General features: G+C 43.0%; 11 protein-coding genes across 11 annotated transcripts; 3 read left to right on the top strand and 8 right to left on the bottom strand.

Annotated features, from left to right (window-relative positions):
- Window positions 1–203: 203 nt before the first annotated feature.
- On the bottom strand, window positions 204–2,102 carry FOA43_001245 (uncharacterized protein; the record flags this gene model as incomplete). Its single annotated transcript, XM_038921567.1, has 1 exon — window positions 204–2,102. One exon carries the CDS (start codon window positions 2,100–2,102, stop codon window positions 204–206), a length of 1,899 nt encoding a protein of 632 aa, XP_038777495.1.
- Window positions 2,103–5,078: 2,976 nt separating this feature from the next.
- FOA43_001244 (uncharacterized protein) lies at window positions 5,079–5,540 on the bottom strand (the record flags this gene model as incomplete). Its single annotated transcript, XM_038921566.1, has 1 exon — window positions 5,079–5,540. The coding sequence occupies one exon, from the start codon at window positions 5,538–5,540 to the stop codon at window positions 5,079–5,081; it is 462 nt and encodes a 153-aa protein (XP_038777494.1).
- A 261-nt stretch (window positions 5,541–5,801) lies between these two features.
- Window positions 5,802–6,320, top strand: FOA43_001243 (uncharacterized protein; the record flags this gene model as incomplete). The annotated part of the gene is made up of 1 exon (XM_038921565.1): window positions 5,802–6,320. The coding sequence occupies one exon, from the start codon at window positions 5,802–5,804 to the stop codon at window positions 6,318–6,320; it is 519 nt and encodes a 172-aa protein (XP_038777493.1).
- Window positions 6,321–6,339: 19 nt separating this feature from the next.
- On the bottom strand, window positions 6,340–7,431 carry FOA43_001242 (uncharacterized protein; the record flags this gene model as incomplete). Its single annotated transcript, XM_038921564.1, has 1 exon — window positions 6,340–7,431. One exon carries the CDS (start codon window positions 7,429–7,431, stop codon window positions 6,340–6,342), a length of 1,092 nt encoding a protein of 363 aa, XP_038777492.1.
- A 240-nt stretch (window positions 7,432–7,671) lies between these two features.
- FOA43_001241 (uncharacterized protein) lies at window positions 7,672–10,115 on the bottom strand (the record flags this gene model as incomplete). The annotated part of the gene is given in 2 exon segments (XM_038921563.1): window positions 7,672–10,089; window positions 10,107–10,115. The coding sequence occupies 2 exon segments, from the start codon at window positions 10,113–10,115 to the stop codon at window positions 7,672–7,674; spliced, it is 2,427 nt and encodes an 808-aa protein (XP_038777491.1).
- A 1,109-nt stretch (window positions 10,116–11,224) lies between these two features.
- Window positions 11,225–12,242, bottom strand: FOA43_001240 (uncharacterized protein; the record flags this gene model as incomplete). Its single annotated transcript, XM_038921562.1, has 2 exons — window positions 11,225–11,786; window positions 12,235–12,242. The coding sequence occupies 2 exons, from the start codon at window positions 12,240–12,242 to the stop codon at window positions 11,225–11,227; spliced, it is 570 nt and encodes a 189-aa protein (XP_038777490.1).
- A 44-nt stretch (window positions 12,243–12,286) lies between these two features.
- Window positions 12,287–14,110, bottom strand: FOA43_001239 (uncharacterized protein; the record flags this gene model as incomplete). Its single annotated transcript, XM_038921561.1, has 1 exon — window positions 12,287–14,110. The coding sequence occupies one exon, from the start codon at window positions 14,108–14,110 to the stop codon at window positions 12,287–12,289; it is 1,824 nt and encodes a 607-aa protein (XP_038777489.1).
- A 513-nt stretch (window positions 14,111–14,623) lies between these two features.
- Window positions 14,624–15,667, top strand: FOA43_001238 (uncharacterized protein; the record flags this gene model as incomplete). The annotated part of the gene is made up of 1 exon (XM_038921560.1): window positions 14,624–15,667. The coding sequence occupies one exon, from the start codon at window positions 14,624–14,626 to the stop codon at window positions 15,665–15,667; it is 1,044 nt and encodes a 347-aa protein (XP_038777488.1).
- Window positions 15,668–15,779: 112 nt separating this feature from the next.
- On the bottom strand, window positions 15,780–16,268 carry FOA43_001237 (uncharacterized protein; the record flags this gene model as incomplete). Its single annotated transcript, XM_038921559.1, has 1 exon — window positions 15,780–16,268. The coding sequence occupies one exon, from the start codon at window positions 16,266–16,268 to the stop codon at window positions 15,780–15,782; it is 489 nt and encodes a 162-aa protein (XP_038777487.1).
- A 418-nt stretch (window positions 16,269–16,686) lies between these two features.
- On the top strand, window positions 16,687–18,192 carry NUO49 (NADH:ubiquinone oxidoreductase 49kD subunit; the record flags this gene model as incomplete). The annotated part of the gene is made up of 1 exon (XM_038921558.1): window positions 16,687–18,192. One exon carries the CDS (start codon window positions 16,687–16,689, stop codon window positions 18,190–18,192), a length of 1,506 nt encoding a protein of 501 aa, XP_038777486.1.
- A 95-nt stretch (window positions 18,193–18,287) lies between these two features.
- Window positions 18,288–23,037, bottom strand: FOA43_001235 (uncharacterized protein; the record flags this gene model as incomplete). Its single annotated transcript, XM_038921557.1, has 4 exons — window positions 18,288–21,295; window positions 21,692–21,983; window positions 22,161–22,900; window positions 22,959–23,037. 4 exons carry the CDS (start codon window positions 23,035–23,037, stop codon window positions 18,288–18,290), a joined length of 4,119 nt encoding a protein of 1,372 aa, XP_038777485.1.
- Between the last annotated feature and the right edge of the window lie 13 nt (window positions 23,038–23,050).

Raw genomic sequence — 23,050 nt, 5'->3', positions numbered from 1 at the left:
ATTAAGATTTCTAGAGAGAACCCGTTTAGGAAACTCTTACGGTCGAATCTCCATGCCAAACTCTCTTCCATTTACAGCAAATGTCGGTACATCTATTCCGAAATAAAAGTTGCGCCAGGCCATCAATTAGAAGCCGCATACGTATTCAGTCGGCATTAGCTTTGAATTACCTAAGCAAAAATGCCTTTCAATTTTAGTTCATATTATTCCAATAATGTCTCTCTTGATTCGCTGATTATCTCATTCATCCTGTCAATGCCGTTTTGTAGTCTTTGGGACCTCACAGCTATGGCCGCATCTTCCTCGTTGGCTAGTATTCGAAATGTTTCAACGTCTTGATCTAGCTGTCGTAATTTGTTCACTTTCTCGTTGAGAGAATCTGTCATTTCTTGGCTCTCTTTTAAATGATCTGACACCACAGATTCAAACTGTTCCTGTAGATTTCCCGATACTTTCGATTCTGATTTGATCAACTCTATCAATAGTGATACATCCACCTCTGTATCGATTTTATCCTCTAATACTGTTTTCGTGTACTCTGAAGACTCTCCTTCCTCAGCAATCATCCTCTCAACTTGTTTTCTTACTTTCTGCTCCTTCTCAGGATCGAAGTCATAATGTTCTTTCACATCCTTCTTCAATACTTGTTGTTTATAATCCTTTTCGATCATGTCCACCATTTCTCTGCTGACGTTATCTTTGACAAACTTCTTCCTAACCTCTTCTCGTATTCTTGGTATTGGTAGTTGAAGTTTCACAGCTTGGGATGTAGTTAATTCCACAATTAGCTCTTTCCTAGCCTGCTCTTTTCTAACCTTCTCAGATTCCACCTCTCCGAAATCAACATATCTCTTATAGTCAGATATCCCAACATTCTCTGTTAGCACATTTGAAGATCTTTCTATCAATTCATAGTTGTTCTTAGGCTTTGGTAGCTGTTCGAGCTTCTTTGCAAGCTCTCTTTTCCTTATTTTCTTCAACTTCCTCTCTGAAATCCGTTTTTCTCCCACCTTGACTCTCTTTATCTCTGGCTTGACTAAAGTGTCATCTTCAACGTTCCTCTTGCGAAATAATATAGACCTTTCCTTAGTTTTGCTGTCAATCCGTCTGGTGGCTTTTGATATTCTATCGTCAATGTCTTCCGCTTCTTCTTCTTCATTTCCTTCTTCATTGGCATCAGCTAATATCAATTTAGGCCTCTTACTAATGCTTTCTTCATTTTCTTCCTCATACAACTCCTCCTTACCTTCTATATTCACGCTGCTACTTCCTTTCTGCATCACGTGTCTCTGCCGTTTCTCCTTTTTCTTTTGCTTTGCTGTTTCCTGGTTTGTTGTACCTTTCTGGTTAGTGGATCGGTCAAAGTTTACCTTCTCGGTCTCATTTCTCACCAGCTCTTCACTAATATCAAACCGTCCTTCAGCGGGTCTCCTCTCAAAAGCTATATCGGCATTATAATCCATCTGTGTAGCATACTTCTTCTTGTTCTTGATCCTGGTGTTAATACCCACCTGTTTTAACTCCCGTCGTCTCTGCAGCAACGAAATCCGCTTACTTTCTTCAAGCATCCTTTCACGTGCCTTTCTTTTGGCTTTCTTACCTTGGGTGTTGGCCAATCTGGCTCGTGCTTCACTCAACATCTCCTTTTCGTCGTCATCCATTTCTTCTAAATCCGGCCGTGCTGGTTTGCTTTCTGCATTTAAATTCAACTCTCCATCGGAATTCTTGCTCACAAAATTACCAACCATCCTTAGATCATTATCCGTAGACTCTCCCTCCATCGTGTCACTGAGTAACTGCTGATATCTCTCAATGCATTGATTTACCGTCCTGTTCATAAGAATTCCAATCGAGTTCCATTGATTCGGTCTCAACTTGATCATCCTCAATAATTTCTCATCCTCTTTCTTATCCCAGTCCATCTTCTTGATCCTTGGATCAAGCCATTCTTCCCATCTCTGTTTGCACTGCTTAGCAGTTTTCTTACTGAGTAACGAAGATACGCGAGACCATTGATTAAGACCATATTTTGCGATGGCAGCCTTGAGGATCTCATCTTCGACATTCGTCCACACTCCTCCTTTCACATATATCGGAGGCATCTTATCGAGAGAAGAATGGTATAGGCATTCAGAGGAGTAAAATAAAATACATTAATATAAATATAGAAAAGCTACCGGGAAGTAACAAAGTTATATTGCCTGAGCTACCGGGGATCTCCCTGTAATGTAAGAAGGTACAAAAAAAAATAGAGAGCAGCCCAGCCTCAGCTAAGGAACGCAACATGACGGGGTCTGTCGGGTTTTCTTTTCTACTCTGCAATTCTTGTATATTTATTAGCGGAAAGAGACATCAACAGGTCTTTCGATTGGGAGCTTCATCATGCATATCTTTAGGCCGAAGCACCAAAAACTGATTCTTCAGTGCTATCCTCCTAAGCGTCTTTCGGTAAACGGAGAATCTAAACCTAACAAATCCAAGCTCTCTTATTTAGTCTACTATGCATCCACACGTCGGACAAAACTTGAAAAGGTGGGGAACTTTATCTCCAAAAAGACAAAGACCGATGTTGCCAGAGGAAGGGTCGGCAATATGAAGGTAACTATATACATCCTTATGGAACTAGTGGAAAAATGCTCCGATGACTTGGGTATTCTCGTACCGAGTATCCTCGACATTATGTGGATGATACTTTCTGCAAAGGATCTCACCACATGCCAGTTGGAATTTGAACTTTATCAGAGTTTCTGCCAGAAGCTCCAGCCGGTTGAGAAGCAGGTATTTTCCTCCAATTATTCCTTGCTTAAGCAGTTCCTGCGTGTCACGTGCGCATTTCTTGAGTTTGGTAACACCAAGTCTCAACAGAGGGTCGCTACTGCGATCTCTACTTCCACCACAGCCAATGCTTCTACTTCACGTGACGATTGGCTACGTATAGCACTTTCCACGGCATCCTGTGTGGCTGATTATGTTGATTCCGTCTACTCTGTGCTTGACGGTTCCAACTTAATTGAACGATCGCTTCATCTACTTTTGAAAACCATCAATGAGCGTTCAGATTCGCTAGAAATCATGCCGAGATCTCAGGAACCGACGACTACTGTTGTTACGGAGACTAAAGAACCTAGTTCAGATTCCGAGGAAAATGTTGGTCTCTCGGCTCTTTCAGCCCTCAAGGACTTTTTTAACACAAATGCTAAACGTCAGGTCGATATGGCTACCAGGGCTATTGTCAGTTATGCATTGTCTTATGGTGCAGATGTTCATTGGATCAACAAACTTGTAATTATCTGCGCAAAGAAAACACACATTGAGTTGAGATATAGAATTGTCTCCACGCTAATGGTGAAACTTAACTCCACCGATAATTTAGATGTCAAGATTTTCATATGCCTTGTTATTTCCAACTTACTTTCCTCGGAAGACGTCAATTTGGTCGGTTTACCTGTCAAGGATATCTTGGGTAACGTATTGGTGAACGAAAAGAGTCTTGTTTCCAGCCACTCTTCCGGTAACCTGTGTAAACAACTCAGCGACGCTTACCTAGACATCATCAGCAGTTTGGGCAAACATATCTACTATAACACACAAATCAACGATATGATCACTGGAATTTTGGCGTTTTACTACGAACTCACTTCATCTCCAGCAGAGAAAATGTCCGAGGAGCAGTTTGCTTTCATTTCCAAGCTGATGATTTGCAATGTAGATGAGGTGTGTCAAATCTGCCAGGACGATAGCTACCTCAAATACAAGAGAGCCAATTATCCAATGAATATCTTCAACTACTTGTTTTATGCCTTGAATATGACCAGGGACGATAACACTCCTGTGTTGGAAGGAGGTACACGCGACAAAATTCAATTAGCGTGGTTCCGTGTTTTAGAAGGCTTTTACCGCTCTGGCGTAGATAAGGAACATTTCAGCACCCCTAACGTTGATATGTGTATCACTAGCAGTATTGAGAACCCAATGTGCCTTTATCTAGATCTTGTGTCAACTATTTCCAGTTATGGTACTGACTCATTACTAGGGCAGATATGGAAAACTACAGAAGCCATGATTCACGACTTGCAGATCAATTTCATAATGAATTTTTTGAAGTTCAGCAGTGCTTGGCTTAACGATAAGCCTGGCAGCTTCAGGTACACCGTTTCTTTAATGATTCTTTCGCGTGCTGGAAAAGCGCTTGATATTCCGGAGCTTTCTAGCTATGCAGACTCTAAGATTAACAGCTTACGGATTGCCAAGCTACTTCCGGATTATTTCGCCTACGACGGTGATTCCACCACCGACCTGGTGAGTGACACGGTGGTGGTTGATAAGAATGAATTGTTGAGGATATATAAGAGACATACCTCGATATCCGAGTGGCTTCCTTATGCCAAAATAGCAGTGGATGATGTCGAGGATCCAGTGGTATTGAGATCTCCTCCGTCTATTATGGCACTGGGAAAAGCACTTACGAGTGCTTCGATGAGGTTTGCCAGCGGGGCAAATGGCAGTATGAGTTCGCTGCATTCCTTGGCAGCTGCCGGTCCCCTATCCAGACCGCTATCCAGATCGAGGGGAGCGTCTATAGGAGAAATTTCTGCCATCGATCAATCCTTCTCGAGATCGGTTGGATCTGTTAGAACGAGGACCAACGTACGTGATCTTCGTTCAATTGCTAGTGGATTCTCTCCAGCCAGTTGCAACAATTCTTTACTAGGTGGAATTGAATATGGTGCATCGCTACTCAGCGTACCATTGACTATAAGTACTATAGAAAACGGTCAAAGTAATGGGATGAAAGTTCCTGTTTCCCCTACGAAAGCTCTTTTGGATAATAATTTACCCAAGAAGAGGAGTGGCTTGGCCTATTGCATCGCTAGTTTGGACCTCGACAGCGATGAAGAAGGTGGTGTAACTACTACTACTACTACTACTACTAATTAGATGCCTTTTTTGTTCGCTAGCAAATAGAATTAGATGTACAGCCTAAAAAAGGAAGTAAGGAGTGTGAAGAAAGAAGCATCAACAGCAACAAAAATGTGGTGAAGACATAAATTCATTAAGGAGATTCAGGTAACTCGAATTTACTCTTCGTCATCAACATTCAAAGCGTCAAAGGCATTGAATCTGGAAACGTGAGCAATGGCAACAGTGTCCTTGGAAGATGCACTACCAGTTTTACCCGAGGAAATCTTGGCAGCATTGGTCTTGAAACTTTTGACCTGTTCAAACTCTTCCTCTTCCTGAGCTTCCTGTTCAGCAGCAGCGCTCTCAGCACTAGTCTGATTGTGCTTCTTAGGAAGCAGAGAAGTCCAGCCATCATCACCAGTAACCTCTTTAGGTTGTCTCTTTCTTCTTGGGCGATTTGTGTGGTGAAAAACACCAAAACCTTTACGTTTAGGGAACCTTTCATCCAACTCATTCAATGTCTCTTTGACCTGGGCCACCATTTCTATGAAAGGAGCCAAGTCAACTCCGACAGGAAGATCTCCGTGGTCCTCAAAGTTCAAGAGTTGCTCTTCCGTATAGATAGTCTTGGTCATCATTGAACAGCTGTCTTCGATGCTTATTTTTTTTTTGCTCTCTGTGAAGGTTCACAAGAATATGTATCTATTCTTTCCAAAGAGAGAAAAAGAAAATACACCTATCTTAAAATTTTTCGTTCGGACTGCCCAAAATGGTCTATAGCATGTGATGAATATCACGTGTGCATCGAAAAGGGTGTACTAAAATTTTTAACCGGACTCAAAAGCTTTAACAGTTTTGGCTGACGTCTTCATTTCATAGAGTTAAGCTGTTTATTCATCATGCCGAATGCAAAATCGCTTAGAAAAGTTAGTAGATTACTCAAGCATAAAAACGGAGCACTTCATCCTGGCAGTCGGAAAGCCAAACTTTTGACTAGGGCTACTCTTCGAGAAGAGAAGGTAGGAAGGATTAAAAAAATACACCAGAGAATAAAAGACAATGATTTGTTGATGGAGAAATTCTTTCAGGAATGCATAAATACGGGTGATTTAGTAGAGAAGGACAAATTTACGATACAGGATATGCAGAGTATGCTCGATATGTTTATTAAGAGAGATGATGAGGAGTTGGATCTGTTGAAGAAGCTGAGAAGATCTGGAAGGCCTCCATCAAGGAGACAAGTTGTGTTACAATTGAAACGGGAACATGAGTATCGTGTGTTTTCAACAGGATGGAAGATTCCTGATTTGGATGATACCAGAACAGTCGAGCTATTCCGAAAATGGAAGGGTGATAATGGAGGATTGACGGCACTTAAATTCAGAGAGATCAAGCAGAATGATATGGTGATGGAGTAATAGATTTTTCATGAGTGTTTTAGGAAGTTATATAAAGCACATAGGCAGTCAGTGCTGTGCTGAATGCACATATAGGTAATAATGCATATTTGATACGGTTCCAATAGTGTTGACGTCTATTTCTCGCGAAAGCGAGTCTATTTCTGTCTCCATCGAGTAGTCTCCAGTCTTTGGCAAACAACCTATCAATGTTATCTATGTACAAATGAGAATCTCTAAGATTTCGAAGGATTTCAAACACATTGTGGTTGTATTGATGCTTGAGCGGTATAGTAGAAAACGTCTGTATGTTACCGTTCTTCTCCAAGAATAGAAATTCGTACTGTTTGCCGCCCACTTCCGAATAATCGGCCATTTTTATCCAACTAGACGGTATTAAAGTGCCAGGAACTAAAATAGGGGTGAAAAAAGTCTTTGATTCGACTGTTTGAGAGTGTTTATTGAGCTGTTGTTTCGACCATTCGTAGTTCATCCTTGCTTTGAACATATTATCTCGTTTCAGATCGCTTTCCTTCTTCGCATGACTCAAGAAGTCTTCTAAATTGTTTGTCTTCAAGTCAAGATCAAGTTTATCTCTGAAGAATGGTGGAGTCGTTGGCTCAGCCTTGAACTTCGTCATCTTTGGAAGAACTTGTTCTAGTGTTTCATTCGTGGGTTTCACCTTGTTAATCGACTGTAAAAGATCTTTAAACGACCCAGATCTGCTTCTTAGCTGTGTTGCAGTCCTTTTCTCACCTGTATCAATGTCAAATGTATCCCATATGATGTATTCCATATATATTGGATTCCTGTTCAAGAGCGTGATAAATAACCTAGGTTTTGAGGCAGCCTTAGCCTTCTTTGCTTTGTATGTTTCCACTATATTGAAAGTCTTCAAATCAACACCTCCAGCAAATGTACTTGCGTCTGGATCTGGATACTTCTTAGTGAGATATTTTTTCAAATCCTTCAACTCTATGGGGAATTTCGCAGCAAAGTACTTGTATCCAGACGGCAATGGTTTCGATTCTAAATCAGCGTTAGTCTTTATACCCGGCTTCTCTAACATATAATCGCCAAATGTCTTCGAGGAATGCTGATATCGAACAGAACCGATATATGACGGAGGCATCATACTGCATCTCCAATTTATACTCCATGGCATACTAGCCGGTATTGATATCAAGGGAAGAAGAGTCGTTGATTTAGCATAGCGAAACGTTATCATACCGTCGCGGTATCATCACCATCGACGTGCGTCGCCGACGTCGACCTACCCGTATTTTACCTTCATCTTTATATTAATAGTACATACAATCATTGTACATTGATAAATAGTACATGGTAAGAGCTATGTCTATGGTAAACTCTTCTAATGTCTTCCCAGTCCAAAAAGACCTCCTTTTTTCTTCTTCTTCTTTTTCTTCTTTTTCTTATCTTGGTTTTTAGCATGCTCTGACACCACATATGCTGGTGTAGGTGCTGGCGTAGCTTCAGGAACAGGGGCCAGACCCTCCTTCGAGCTCGAACCGCTAGCCAGTGGTGACTCTGATGCGGAATAAGGGGATGATTGCCTTGATCCAGAGTCTGTGCGTTGCTGTGGTATAGCTGGAGGAGGCCTCATCTGGCTAGATGACGACGACGATGAAGGCGCTTGCGCTGGTTGGGAAGCCTGGCCCTGAGCTTGCAAATGAGTCTGGCTTGCTGATTGCAAGTGAGACTGAGACTGAGACTGAGACTGAGACTGGGGTTGCTGCTGTGGTATCACCTCGATACCAAAGCCACTAGAAGGTTTTCTAGGTAGCATAAACCCCGAAGAAGACCGTCTTACTGGATGCTGTTGAACAACATTCGAAGATGTATTCTGTAGTGGCATCATTGACAGACGTGCACCCGGCATGCCTCTTGAATCTGCCTCTAATCCGTCCGAAGTGGAAAGAAGTGAGTTCGTTAGGAACGCATTCGACTTTCGGCTTGACTTTCTTGAGGTCTTCTTAAACTGTCTTCCCAGACCCGATGGTTGCTGGAAGTTCGAAGGACCAGGACCTCTTGCCAGTGGCATTGACGGTTCATTAGGCTGAACAGAGAATGTTCTAGGCATTCCACTTTGCATCATCGATGAATTATCAAATGGCATTGATCTCTGTCTGCGAACAGTATGTGGATGTTGTGGTGGCAGATACTGATTATACTGCTGTGGATAAGGTTGCTGAGAGGTCGGATAAGGCTGCTGATATTTTTGCTGATAAGGCTGTTGGTATTGCTGAGGAAGTTGCTGGTACTGCTGAGAAGGCTGTTGGTACTGCTGAGAAGGTGGGTACGGTTGCTGGTAGGTTTGCTGATAATTCGACTGGCGCAATTGCTGAGAGAATATCTGTTGGTGCGCAGGCAATCCTTGAGGAGGAAGACCATGAGGCAAGTTTTGAGTAAGCGTAGGCGACGGAGATTCGGTTTGACGAGGATCAATACTATCTGAACCCTGCGAGTTTTTAGAATGATCAGTCTGGTTCATCTTCATGGTCTGAGGAGAAAACTCGTTGCCATTGAGGGCAGACGGTGTCTTCTCATTCAAGAGATATGTCTGTGCTAGCTGTGAGAGTTCTTCAAGTTCTCCATCTTGAGATAGAGGTGTGGAAACACTCTGGTGATGTTGCTTCAACTGCTCCGACTGTTGAGCCTGATGAATCTGCCCGTTTGTCTGAGAAGCCTTCATATGTTGAAGAATCTCTTTCTGTTCCTTGATCTGCTTCTCTTGAAGAGTCTTTCTCTTTATTAGCTCTTCCTCTTCCTGCTTTAGCTGCTTGACGTGTTCATCCGTCTTGCGTAACCAAAAGTCCGAAGTTGGGTTGGACAAAGTAGACCGGTTGTTGTTGTTGACTTGACACATCATTGCATATAAAAACTCCAAATAAGGAGTCTTCACTTGATAATCATCGGCAATAAGAATCGGTTGTAGCAACAATAGATCCATATACAATTCATTCTGATGGTAGAAGTTATAGTAAAGTTGAGGAGTCTCCAAAAAGTCAAGTCCGACCTCTTCTACAGGCTCAAGCTCTCCCAGTCTTTGCAATAAAGAGTTCTCACTGTCGTAACTTTTGAAAAGCTTACACCCAATGGTCTTAATAATAGTAATCACCTCCAGAATCAGTCCGCTAATGAGAGGTTTGGCAAGAATATGATCCTGTAGTTGCATAGGAAACGGCTTTTCAAAGAGTATCGAGAGAGGACCCAATGCAATCCTAGGTAGAGCGAACTTCCATTGATAGGAAAAGAATTCCACAGGGGTCTTCAGTTTATAAACATCGAGCCCTGCACTTTCTAACAGGTCAGAAAACTGGTTGATCATCTCAATATCGTTTGAGGTGTATTCGGAATCGGTACCACTACGACCCACATAGAGCAATTCGCTTTCTTTGAGACTTTTCCTCACGCTGTAACTATTTTCCCCAACGAGACGAATGTCAAAGTCCGACATCACCGACAAGATAGGCAATGTAACTGACTTGTCCAATTGAAGTGACATTGATACAAAGGGCTCTAGGTTAACAAAGTTGGTTGACTCCAGCACAATAGTAGGAATATTTTCAGTAGTTTCGAGCTGACTCCGGATCAAGGGAGACAATTTGGCAAACAAAGACGATAGCTCCTGAAGTGAGGTGGCCGAAACAAGAATATAATCAAAGCTTGATGATTTGCCATCGGTATGGGCAGTTCTGATGTATGCGTCCAATGTGGGATATACGTTTGCTATACTATAACGAGCATTGCCGAAATGAGTAGAAGACCACTGAAAAGAAGAATCACCATCACCATTTGCAGAGCTGGCCGAATTGAGATGAGAAGAATCCGTTGAAGATGAGGAGTTATCAGAAGTAACATCACTGGAGATGATGAAAGTGAGATCACAACTCTTAGACGAGAAAAGTCTCCAATTGTAGAAAGCAATGTTAGGATGGTTTCCTATGGAGAGGACGCGATGAGGCGATGATGACATGACAGGTCAAGATCTCTCTATAAAGAATGCCAGGTAATAAAGGCAATAACAAAAGAGAGAAAATTGTACACGAAAAAGAGAGGCTTGAAAAAACTATCAAAAATGTCAGCAAAAGTTCAAGAAAAGTTGAATAAAAGTTCAAGAAAAGTTTAAAGAAAAGTTCAAGAAAAGCTGAAAAGTCCAAAGAAAAATCGTGGAGTCGAGAAAAAGTTTAACTAGAGGTAGAATAAAGTGGTAGATGAGACTGGTAATGGAGGAGAGTGAGAACCTCGGACGACAAGTCGGAGGATCGGAACAGAGAATTGTGGCTGTAGCATTTGCACTACTCTGGTATGATGATTATAGCAGTAAGACGGGTTGCTTGACGCGCTTAACAGACGGTTTTAAGCCTCTCGGTCAAGTTATATATATACACTGATCTAAAAATAACCGCGCCTCGGTATTAATGCTTATGTTCCGAAGATCCCGCCAAGAAAGAAATATGGAGAAAAGATGTTTTGATTACTGTAAGGTGGGGATATCAACTGAGGATATTGGAGGTATCAGGGCTATTGACACCATCACACGCTGTTGAAAAACCACAGAAACCATCTGAACGATACGTTAATGCGGCTGATAAACCTACCTCTCTTAGATGTCTCAACACGTGATGATCCCAGTTTGTGCAAACACCCAATGGACAATTTTTTGGTCTTTAGAATTTCAGAAATTCTTGCTTACTTTTCTTCTCTTTGATCAACGTCCATTCTTTGGCGTCACCCTCTCTGAACAATAGAGAGAGTTGGAAAGCCAAAGGACTTTATTGTCAAGGTTGATGGATGTAAGATTGATTTTTCAATGAGGGTGTATCTCCGGCTAAGATTGAGAGATCTATGAATTACTCGGTCATAAACCCTCGTACAGTTGTATTGAGTAAATGTATATATATCTATTGTTGCTTGCTTTTTGGAACCAATTCTCCACATCCAGCAATCCAGCATGGTTCAATAGGCTGATCATTTTCATCGACATGTAACTTTTGTAGCCAGTGGATTAGCTTAGAAAGCTCTGGCTTTTCTAGCTCCCCTATTATCAAGTATCCCTTCAATTCTCTATCCTTATACTTTTGAAGATCGTCTAAAGTTACAAAGAACGACAAGTCAACTGGCTTCCTATTTTGATCACTCGGTTGAGCAACTAAACACAATAGTCCCCCCCTTTTAAACCTCAGCTTGTCTCGTATTTTGGGTTCCGTTTGACTGTATTCGTCAGCATCCACCAACGACTCCAACTTATTGACCGTTTCCTCTGACCGTTTCACTAACTTCCCCATCTGTACTATGTATTCGGGAGCTACCACTCGTGTAACAGCAGCTTTTTTGTACGAGCCTCGAAGTTTCGATCCTCCATACTCCCCTCGACACAGCTCTAGAAAATGCCCTGTAGTGTTGGGAAGACTCTTACAAAAAAGCTTAAACACTACTGTGATAGACTCTAAATTGTCCTCATTGCTCTGAATCGTAATAAAACACCTCCGTAACTGCTTCATGCTCGTTACTAATGAAACTATGTACTCTAGCCGAATTAGGAATAGGTGCTCAAAATGGATGGATATTTCGGTGCTAACAATTTGCTCATTTGATTTACTGAAAAGTAGAGATTGTATCTCTTTTTTCCCGTGAACTCTTTCTTTCTTTACTCTGCTTTCATTACTCTGCTTTCATCTAATCTATTCTCAATTATGGATCATCAATATCATTATGACGTTACCATGACCTGTTCAGGCTGCTCTAATGCTGTAAATCGAGTTCTATCTAGGCTCGATGGAGTTAAAAAAGTCGACATCTCCTTGGAGCAGCAAAGTGTAGATGTCACGGCTAACAATGGCTTATCCTACGATCGTGTTCTTGAAAGTATCACCAAAACTGGAAAGAAGGTTACTGGCGGTAAAGTGATTACCTAAACATGCTAGTATGTATTCAACTAATTAATAGATTTATCTGTTTCTGTCCTATATCCAATCCATTTGATTCACTCCGGTTTCATCCCCGAATTTATCCGTTCTATACCTAAATATTCCTCCTATGGACTTATCGCTCACTCCGATAGTCAACTCTTGGTCATATCGATCGTCCACCTGGCTGAAATCTAATCCTCCCACTTTTCCAAAAAAGTGCATGTGCTGATAAGCCTGTGATTTATCCTGCTGGTTCAAATCAACAAGGTAAACGTTATCTATGGATTCAGCAAAGGCCAAAAACTGTCTCTGAGTGCCTTGGCTGAACTTCAAGTTCCTTACTGCTCCGTTGTAGACTCCTGAAAGCACCCTTTGTGGCTTCGAAAGGTTTCTATCGTCATAGATTCTTACCGTACTGTCCTGGTTTCCTGTCGCCACTAAGTGGTCACTGTTCCAGTCGCAGGCAAATGAAAAGTCGTGATGATGCTGAAACTGGTACACTGGTATGTTATTTGACTGTCTCCTGTCCACTATAAGCGACTGCTTCGAGTCTCCTACAAGTAACAAAACGTTGCTGTTCAATGGATTCTCAGCGATGCAGTTGATGGGCCAATCAAAGCGCACTTTATTGGTCTTCTTTCCCTTGACCATATCAAATATGGACAGGGTTTTATCGTTTGAAGCGATCACCAAATCTGTGTAGAACTGTGGATTCTTCGAGGCCAAAATATAGTTTATAATCCTATTGGATTCTTGCGATATCTGATATCGCTCAGCCTGACCACTGCGAGGAAAGTAAAGAAGTAAGGAACCATCGAATGAGCCCGCAGCCACGTATTTGTCATTAGATGACGTCAACACTGATATTGTAAAGTCGTTGTCAATGTATTGATCCACTTGTGCCTCTTCCAATGTCCCTGAGACAGTGTTGAGCTTCATGAGTCCGGTAGAATCACTATTCGGTTTCACAGAAGCATAGTATACTTCATTATGAGTGAAGCTGGTCATTAAATTTCTAAGCTGGAAATGAACAAGCTTCAGTTTCGGTTGCGTGTAGAAACGATCGAACTGAAACAGTACATTGTCAGTGGGGTTGAGATGGAAATCGACTTCAGTACTGGCGGCACCAATGGATTTGTATAAATGGGTGTAACTTCCAAATGTATTCATTCTCTTAGATATCACCTTTTTGCGTTGACTGTCTTTGTTCCATATAAGCCCTTGAGAGTCCATAGTACAGCCACAAAAGTCTCTGACATGCTTTATCATCTCATTACTAACAGCAGAACCACTAAAAAGCCGCCGATCGTCTAAAATCTGTCTTCTTTGTTTGTAATTCTCCACTATCGCCAATAGGTCGTCTCGAATTAAGGACGAATCTGCTTGTGATTCGTGATAGAACCCGGATGAAAGATCTTCACAGTCATATCTGGTAGCTTTGTCTGTATCAGACATCGCCTCCTCATGACAAATTCCATGTTCGCTGACACCTTCAGTTTCAGTCATCTCGCTGGCCTCGGTCTCGGTCTCGGTCTCGATGCTGCTCCGTCCAGACTCGTCCTCCTGGGTGGCCTGTTCGTTCTCGTAAACAGCATAAAGAAAATCAAAAAAGTCATTGTCAATAGCAAATTCGGGAATTGTGATTGGTCCAGAAGTCGATTCTCCTTCTATATTCTGGTTGACATTTCCCTCAAACGAAAAGTTGCCTCCACCAATGAAAGTGTTGTTGATAATGATAGTATCTGAGGAGATTGGAGTATCCACACCGCCAACAATGGCAGCAGCTTCTGCTACATCAGGAATGCCAACAGCATCTGCAAGATTTACCTCGTCTATTGTCATGTCCATCTCATCATGGATCTCGTTTGATATATCCATGAGATGCAGAAAAGCGTTCTGAGGAATGCGAGAAGAGCCGTAATCGGCCGAGATTATAGAGGTCCTTGGTGGGGTTAATGCGTTCGGCCGTTGAGGATCCGCTAAACCTTGATTCGTTGCTAAATAGCGCATTCTGGATTTGGAAAACAAATCTAGCGTCTATTATATTGGATGGATGACTGATTGGTAAGAGCGGATGAACATAGATCAATCACAGATATCAATGCCATCTCTCCGATAAGATGAGTCGCGGCCGCGAAAATCCGTGGGATATACCAGGAACCTCCCACCACGGGAGCCAGAGCCACGGGGTGTTCCATCCCCACGGATATTCACGGGGATTCGATTCGAGAAGCACCGGGATCTTTTCCACCAAAGTGTTTTTTTCTTTTTTTCTATTATACTTTCCATATCTTAGTGCTGGATCTGTGAAGTATACGATCACTAGTTTTCTATCATTATTTCTCGTTCCACAGCCTATTCAGACATTTCAGTAACATCAACTCATTTAGAATGGTATATTCCTCGGAGAATGTGACGAGGTCGGCCTCGGATGACTCCCTACACAGTTCCGGGGTCAAGATCGACGGTGAAAAATTATCGTCGAAGAGTGGGATCTTGGAACCTGTGATTCGGTTCTTGAAAAAAGAGCCGGAACTCTCGTTGTTATGTGGTGGTATTGCAGGCGCACTTTCTAGAACATCGGTGTCTCCTATAGAACGTGTCAAAGTTTTATATCAGATCCAGGGATCTACCAAGTCGTATACGAGAGGTACCCTTTCCACAGTATTCCAGATCTGGAAGGAAGAAGGCTACAAAGGACTATTCAGGGGAAACGGTATTAATTGTATTCGAATATTTCCCTATTCGGCAATTCAATACAGTGTGTATATGCAATTAAAGGACTGGATTGGTAGAAAAAATGGAGGACAATTTGGAGACAGTTCAATATCAGTCGCTGATAAGCTTTTTGCAGGAAGTATAGCAGGGTTAGTCTCGGTATTGGTCACCTATCCAATGGATCTTGTGAAGACAAGGTTGTCGATTCAAACTGCGAAGTCTTTGAAGAACCTCAATGAAGATTTACTACCTTCAAAGCCCATACTAGGTATGTGGGGGTCTTTGAAAGACATTTACAAGAACGAGGGTAGATTCCGGGCTTTATACAGAGGTATCATACCAACTTCCCTGGGTGTGGCGCCTTATGTGGCACTCAATTTTACTATATATGAGAGCATGAAGGACGCTGTGGGTATCGATTATAGAGATAACCCAGTATTAATCCTTACATTTGGAGCTCTCAGTGGAGGTATAGCTCAGACAATAGTTTATCCATTCGACATTCTTCGCAGAAGATTTCAGGTCGCAACACTTCAAGGAGGTAAGATGGGATTCCAATACACATCAATATGGCATGCTATAACCAGTATTGTGGCCAAAGAAGGCTACCTAGGATTGTATAAGGGATGGCAAGCCAATTTGTGGAAGATCATGCCTAGTATGGCTGTTCAATGGGCCAGCTATGACTTGATCAAGAAGTTTATTGTAGGTATGTGAATACGGAAGAAATAAGTTGTAGGTATTCACTATTTATGTATATATATATATATGTATAGGCATGAATTTCTTAACGAATAAATTGAAGAGTGACAATAGCTCACTGCTGATTCTAATTAGCGGTGAATTCTTTGGCCGCAGATTTGCACGACTTGAGCATTTGCATGTAATAATCACAAGCATGATAGTCGCCGTTGGAGTCCTCAAGACATCTGGCCAAGTTCTTGGCATCCATCTCACAAGGTCTTGACTCGGCCTCACTCTGGAATGTTTGGGAAGCAGTCAAATCTTGAGCCTGTCCAGAAGTTGCAGGGGACTGTTGATCCATAGTATCCGGGTCCTGTGACTCGGATCTATTACCAAACAAACCGGTTAAACCAGCTCCAATTGTATGACCCAAAGCAGATCCCACGGCAACTCCTGCAGCAGTACTTGCCATTTGGCCAAAGAGACCAGGACTTCGTGAACCAGCCGTAGTTTGACCAGGTTTTCCAGCATAGTTGGGACCGTGGTACTGATGTGCCGAAGAAGGAGAGGTAACAGCGGTAGATTTAGGAGCCGATCTGGATCCAAAGGAACCAAAGCCTGAAGGAGCCGTCATTGTGGAAGCGCGTCTTGTTTGGGAGCCACCAAAAGTGGAACTTCTGGAAGGCGCTCTTGCTCTTCTGGAAGATCTTCTAGCCATTTTTAGTGATGAGGAAAATTGAGGTAATGATGCGGATCTAAGAGTAGAAGCACAAAAATTGTATGATGCGGATCCCCTCCCTTATATATGACACGCGGGGGGCCCCTGAGGTGGCAACTAAAAAAACAACTACCGATAGTTCTTTTTCCCCGGTGGCGACCTACATCCGCCTCATGTGGCGGAGCTTCCTCCTTCTAACAAATGAGACGGTAGGGAAAAAATTTTCCTCACTAAGGGCAGAGAAAAGAGAGTTGGAAACAAAACTAACAACTAAGTTCGAATTAGTTATCTGCGAATTAGTCGTTAGTCTACATCAACCATTCGGGAATTGATGATGTTGTCTTCGATACTCAAACTCAAGTCAGCAACAAGACTCGGACTACGTGCATTTTCGATATCACGATCCGCGCTTGCTGAGCCCAGTCCTCGGCGAAAGCTTCATAAGATTGAACAAGAAGTGGACGATAATGATTTCTACGTTCTCAAGAAAAGGGGCAATCTATCAGATGAGCTTCCAGACGAAAAGGAGGGAAATGGAGCGTTTAAGTCCACTATCAATTTAGAGGTGAATTCCGCCATGGGAAACTACTCACAATTCATAGATGAAGCCCCACAGTGGGACACATGGGACTTGGCCAACGAGGATTCGCCAGATTACCTTGCCCGGAAGAAGAAAATTAGACATTTCACTTTAAATTTCGGTCCTCAGCATCCTGCCGCTCATGGTGTGTTGAGATTGATCTTGGAATTGCATGGTGAAGAGGTGGTTAGGGCAGATCCTCATGTTGGTTTGTTGCATAGAGGTACGGAGAAGTTGATCGAGTCCAAGACTTATATGCAGGCTTTGCCCTATTTTGACCGTTTAGACTATTGTTCCATGATGACCAATGAGCAAGTTTTCTCATTGGCCGTTGAGAAGTTGTTGAACATCGAGGTTCCTATCAGAGGCAAGTATATCCGTACCCTTTTCGGAGAGATTACCCGTGTTTTAAATCATTTGATGTCTATTTTGTCTCATGCCATGGATGTCGGTGCGTTGACTCCTTTCTTGTGGGGTTTTGAGGAAAGAGAGAAATTGATGGAGTTCTACGAGCGTGTTAGCGGCGCTAGAATGCACGCTGCTTATGTAAGACCCGGTGGTGTGGCACAGGACATTCCAATCGGTTTGTTGGATGATATCTATATGTGGGCTACTCAGTTTGGCGATAGACTCGACGAAACTGAGGAATTGCTTACTGATAATCGTATCTGGAAACAAAGAACTGTGAATATTGGTGTTCTTTCGGCGGAGGATGCCTTAGCTTATGGTCTGTCTGGTGTCATGTTGCGAGGTTCCGGTGTGCCCTACGATATCAGAAAAGCCCAGCCTTACGACGCCTACGACAAGGTGGACTTTGATATTCCTGTCGGTACTAAAGGTGACTGCTATGATCGTTATTTGATCAGAATGGCGGAGTTCAGACAATCACTACGTATCATTGAGCAGTGCATCAACGAGATGCCTGCAGGACCCGTCAAAGTGGAAGATTTCAAGATTTCTCCACCTTCTAAAGAGTTGATGAAAAATGATATGGAGGCTTTGATCCACCATTTCTTGCTCTTCACGAAGGGCTATCAAGTGCCCCAGGGGGAGACCTACACTGCCATCGAAGCTCCAAAGGGTGAAATGGGTGTCTATGTTATAAGTGATGGCTCTGAGAGGCCCTACAAGTGCAAGATTAGAACTCCTGGTTTTGCTAACTTGGGTGCCTTTGACCATCTTTGCAAGGGCTATTTAATTCCTGACGCTGTTGCTATCATCGGTACCTTGGATTTGGTGTTTGGTGAAGTTGATCGTTAGTTGGTTCCACTCCATTTGATTCATTCACGTCACGTTATTTATTTATTTATTTATTTATCCTTTTTTTTCATCAATATCACAGTTGATATCTCTATTCAATTCTCGTTATATGCTGACAGAGGTGGACATGTGCACATTAAGTGTGTATCTCCATAAACGTCATCTACTCTTGCCACCGATGGCCAGGTCTTGAAATTCTTCAAGTATGGCAATGGGTAGGCAGCTTGTTCTCTAGTATAACCACGTTTCAACCAAACTGAGTCGTCTTGCATCAAATCTTGAATCGTGTGAGGGGAGTTCTTGAGAATGAGTCCGTCTGTTTTATCTTCCTCAACAGCTCTGATCTCCTCTCTGATACCAAGCATGGCATCGACAAACCTATCCAACTCGGCGCGGTTCTCGGATTCGGTAGGTTCCACCATCAAAGTGTCTGGAATAGGAAAGGCCATAGTAGGAGCGTGGAAGCCGTAGTCCTGCAAACGCTTGGCCACATCAATGGCCTCGATATGATACTTCTTAAAAGGCCTCAAGTCGATGATGAACTCGTGTCCGCAGTATTTGGTCTCTCCGGTGCCAATGAACATGATTTTGTAAGCATCTTTAAGTCTATAAAGCATGTAATTGGCATTCAAAATTGCGATCACCGATGAGTACGGGATATTCTCGCCTCCCATCATCTTGATGTAGGCGTAAGAGATTGGAAGAATCGAAGCAGAGCCAAAAGGTGCAGAAGAAACCGGTTGAATGGCCTCCTTTGCATTGAGATTTGAAGTCTCGGCCAACGGATGTTTAGGCAAGTAATTCTTTAAGTGCTCAGCAACGCAAATGGGGCCAACACCTGGTCCACCGCCACCATGAGGAATACAGAAAGTCTTGTGCAAATTCAAGTGGCAGACATCGGCACCTAAATCAGCAGGTGATGTCAAACCAACTTGCGCATTCATATTAGCTCCGTCCATGTACACTTGGCCGCCATACTTGTGAGTGAGGTTAATGGCATCACGAATTCCAGGTTCGAATAGGCCATAAGTGGTTGGATACGTAATCATGAAGGCTGCTAGGTTGTCCTTGTTCTTCTCGGCCTGTTTTTGCATATCTGCCATATCCAAACTACCGTTCTCGAGACATTTCACGGGAACAACCTTGAAACCAGCCATGGTAGCAGACGCTGGATTGGTACCGTGAGCACTGACTGGAATGAGAACAATGTTTCTCTGAGACTGATCATGAGAGTGATGGTACTGACGAATTACAGAAAGACCAGTGTATTCACCTTGAGCGCCCGAGTTTGGCATTAATGTAGTCTTTGCAAATCCGGTTATCTGCTCAAGATCATGTTCCAATTCCTCGATGAGTTGCATGTAACCCTTTGCCTGATCACGTGGAGCAAATGGGTGTAAGTCGGCAAATTCAGGCCATGTAATTGGCATCATCTCTACAGTACCGTTAAGCTTCATTGTGCACGAGCCCAAACTGATCATAGAAGTGGTGAGAGCAATGTCCTTTTCCTGTAAGGAATAAAGATATCGAAGCATAGCTGTCTCGGAGTGGTGTTCGTGGAAAACCGGGTTGGTAAGAATCTGGTCCTTACGTTTCCATTCCTCTGGGAACTCTGGGAAATCCTCAGGGTTTGGAATTTCTCTGCTACCGGTGAACAATTCGATCAGATCGATCAAATCATGCTTCGTGACGGTTTCATCTAAAGACAATTGAACAGTGGTCTTATCAACTTTGAAAATATTGATGCCATACTGTTTAACAGCTCTATCCAGTAGTTGAGAAGCGGTCTCGTTACTGTGCTTAAGCTCAATACGTAGAGTGTCAAAGTACTTGCCACTGCCAAGAATCTTATGCTTGGAGCTGGTGGTGATGGCACGTGCAAGCAATGCAGTAAGTCCATAGGTACGCTTAGCAATGTTACGGAGACCAACCGGACCATGATAAACAGCATAAGAACTAGCGATATTGGCTAAAAGAGCTTGGGCAGTACAGATATTGGAAGTGGCCTTTTCACGACGAATATGCTGTTCTCTAGTTTGAAGAGCAAGACGTAAAGCCGGATTACCCAATCTATCCGTGGAGATACCAACAAGTCTACCTGGCATTTTTCTCTTGAGGTCGTCCCTGACTGAGAAAAAGGCAGCGTGAGGACCACCGAATCCCATAGGAACTCCAAACCTCTGGGTTGAACCGAGAGCAATGTCTGCACCGAATGCGCTGGGTGGGTGCATGAGTGTCAACGAAAGAATGTCGGCATCGACAGCTAGTAATCCCTTTGCATTGTGGACAACATCAGACACGCGCTGCAAAGCAGTGATTGTTGGAATTGAGCCGTTGTCTCCTGGATACGAAACCAACGCACCACAAAGGTCTTTGGACAAATTATTGACCGTTTCAATTCCTTCAGACGATAGTAAGTTGGTCACTACCAGGTTTAAACCCAAAGTATTTGCCCTGGAGCTAATGACGGCAATCGTTTGTTCATGAGTATTTTGATCTACAACGAAAGTTCTTCTCTTACCACGAGAATTGTGGAAAGCCATGATCATGGCCTCAGCGGCGGCTGTACCTTCATCGAGTAGAGATGAGTTGGCAACAGATAGACCAGTTAAGTCTGAGATAAGCGTCTGAAAGTTGAGTAAAGACTCCAAACGACCCTGGGACACCTCGGCCTGATATGGGGTATAGGACGTATACCAGGCAGGGTTTTCCATGATGTTACGTTGGATCACAGCTGGCATATGAGTACCATAGTAGCCCTTTCCAATGTAAGATCTAAGAACCTTATTCTTGGAAGCAATTTGCTTCAGTCTCTTCAACATGGCACTCTCAGAAAGGCCCTGGGCAGGATCGATCTTGAGAGGTCTCTTAACGAGGATGTTAGGAGGAAGAGCATGAGAGACAAAAGTCTCGATATCGGGAGCTTCCACTACCTTTAGCATTTCATTGACATCGTTTGGACGTGGTCCCAAATGACGGCGAGGGAAAGTATCGAGATCCCTCAAGCCCACTTTACTGGGAAAGCAAGAAGCCTTGTATTTAGTCGACGAAACATCTGCCACCGAAGAATTGAGACGAATTAAGCGGGTAACCCTTGCGGTAACTACGATAGGTCTGGCGGATCTGACGGATCTAACGAGCACCGATCTCAGCATTTTTTTTTTAATGAAGAACGATGGTGGAAAAGAAAAAGGTAGTACTGAATTATTAAGGAGAAATGTAAACGGACGAAACGAACCTGATATATACTTGTATTGGCATTAATCGGTATCAGTGGTCGGAGGGTGGACTGAAATAGATGTTATCTGAGTCAATATAGTCAATATAGTGCATGGTGGTGTGTTAGATCCGACTCTGGTGGAAGGAGTCTGAAGGAGTCAGAAAAATGTTAATTCAGAGTATGTGCATGTAAATCCTTACACCAGTTCTCTAGTTCTCTCGTTCTCCCGGAGATCCAACCGATTTCATTCGTACTCAACGGTTTGCATCTTTTTCCCACTATTGACAGCAACCCAGTGCCCTGTAGGGTCCCAGCAAGTGTTGTTGACCTCCATGTCAGCAGAAAATCCGTTTGTAGGAAATATTGAGCCAACTGAACTGTGCTGTCCGCCGTGACTGTAAGGTCTGTGGCTCTCTAGTCGGTCCATGTCCCATATGAGTACTTGGCCATCATCAGAGCCACTAAGTAGTAAATTCTTAGAAGGGTGCCATTGAACGGAATTCACCGGTGCCCTATGTTCATCGAGTGTCACTAGAGGGACTCCTGGATATCGTAGATCCAATATAAGAATCTTATTGGAGTCTTCTTCGAGCACAGCGATGTGATTTGTGTTGAAGTTGCATGTAGAGAGACGAACTAATGGCGTAATAGATGTAGAAGCTGCCACCGGTGTTGATGCTGCTGGTGTTGTTGACGGAGAAGTTATATTTGATGACGAAGAGGTTGATGAAGACGTCGTAGTCGACACAATGGGCCTAGTTTGAGGTTCGTAGACAATGGTAGAGTGTTCGAGATTACGCAAGTCAAACACTCTTACCGACCCATCGCTGGAGCAACTGCAAAAGATATTCTTATTACCAAAGATGAACTTGACGTCGAAAACCTCACTGTCGTGGGCTATTAGTTGGGTCTTTGTAACTCCAGAGTTATGCGAGATGTCCCAAAGGGTGCAGGTGGTGTCTATGGAGCAGGTGATGATAAGTTGTGGGTCGATTACGTTCCAATCGAACGACGTTAGAGGAGGTAGTTGGTTGAAGTTTTTCACTTTGGAATTTGCAAGGCAGAGCTTCTCTATGAGCCCGTGATTCTCATCAACCTCGTACAATCTAAGGCATTCTGAAGTCGTGGCAAATCGGTTCTTATTGGTGTCGCTAAACTTCTGTGAAGGATCCCATTGTAGTCTAGTCACAGGATAACGAACGGATGCGCTGGCCAGATCATGAAAGTTCCAACTGGCGGTATCTGATGTTCCGGGAGTTCCTCCAATCACTCGCACGTAGTTTGTAGCATCTTCACGGTAAGAACTGAGGGCTATTCGGGCCTCTTTATAGTCTTGGGTATAAGTCCAGTCTAGTCCATAGAGAGGAAATCTAGAATCAAAGTACGAGCCATAACCTACCTGCTCTCTATTTTCATCATGTGGTTGTTGGTATCGAATTGACGAACGGAATCGAATATCGCTGTTTACGGGATCGTGAGAAGTCGTCACTGTGCTTGTTAGTATGTGAATGGAATGGGAGAAAGGATCGGCATATAAAGAACTTACGCTCCTGCTGAGCAAATGGCCTCTCCGATGATATCGAAGACCGTTTCTGAAAATTAGGCCACGTATGAAGAGAATCCATAACGATACAGAAC

This window comes from Brettanomyces nanus, chromosome 1 (assembly GCF_011074865.1).
Source record: "Brettanomyces nanus chromosome 1, complete sequence".
NCBI lineage: Eukaryota > Fungi > Ascomycota > Pichiomycetes > Pichiales > Pichiaceae > Brettanomyces > Brettanomyces nanus.
Note: the sequence above shows the minus strand (reverse complement) of the source record. Positions and strands in the feature narration are given on the sequence as shown.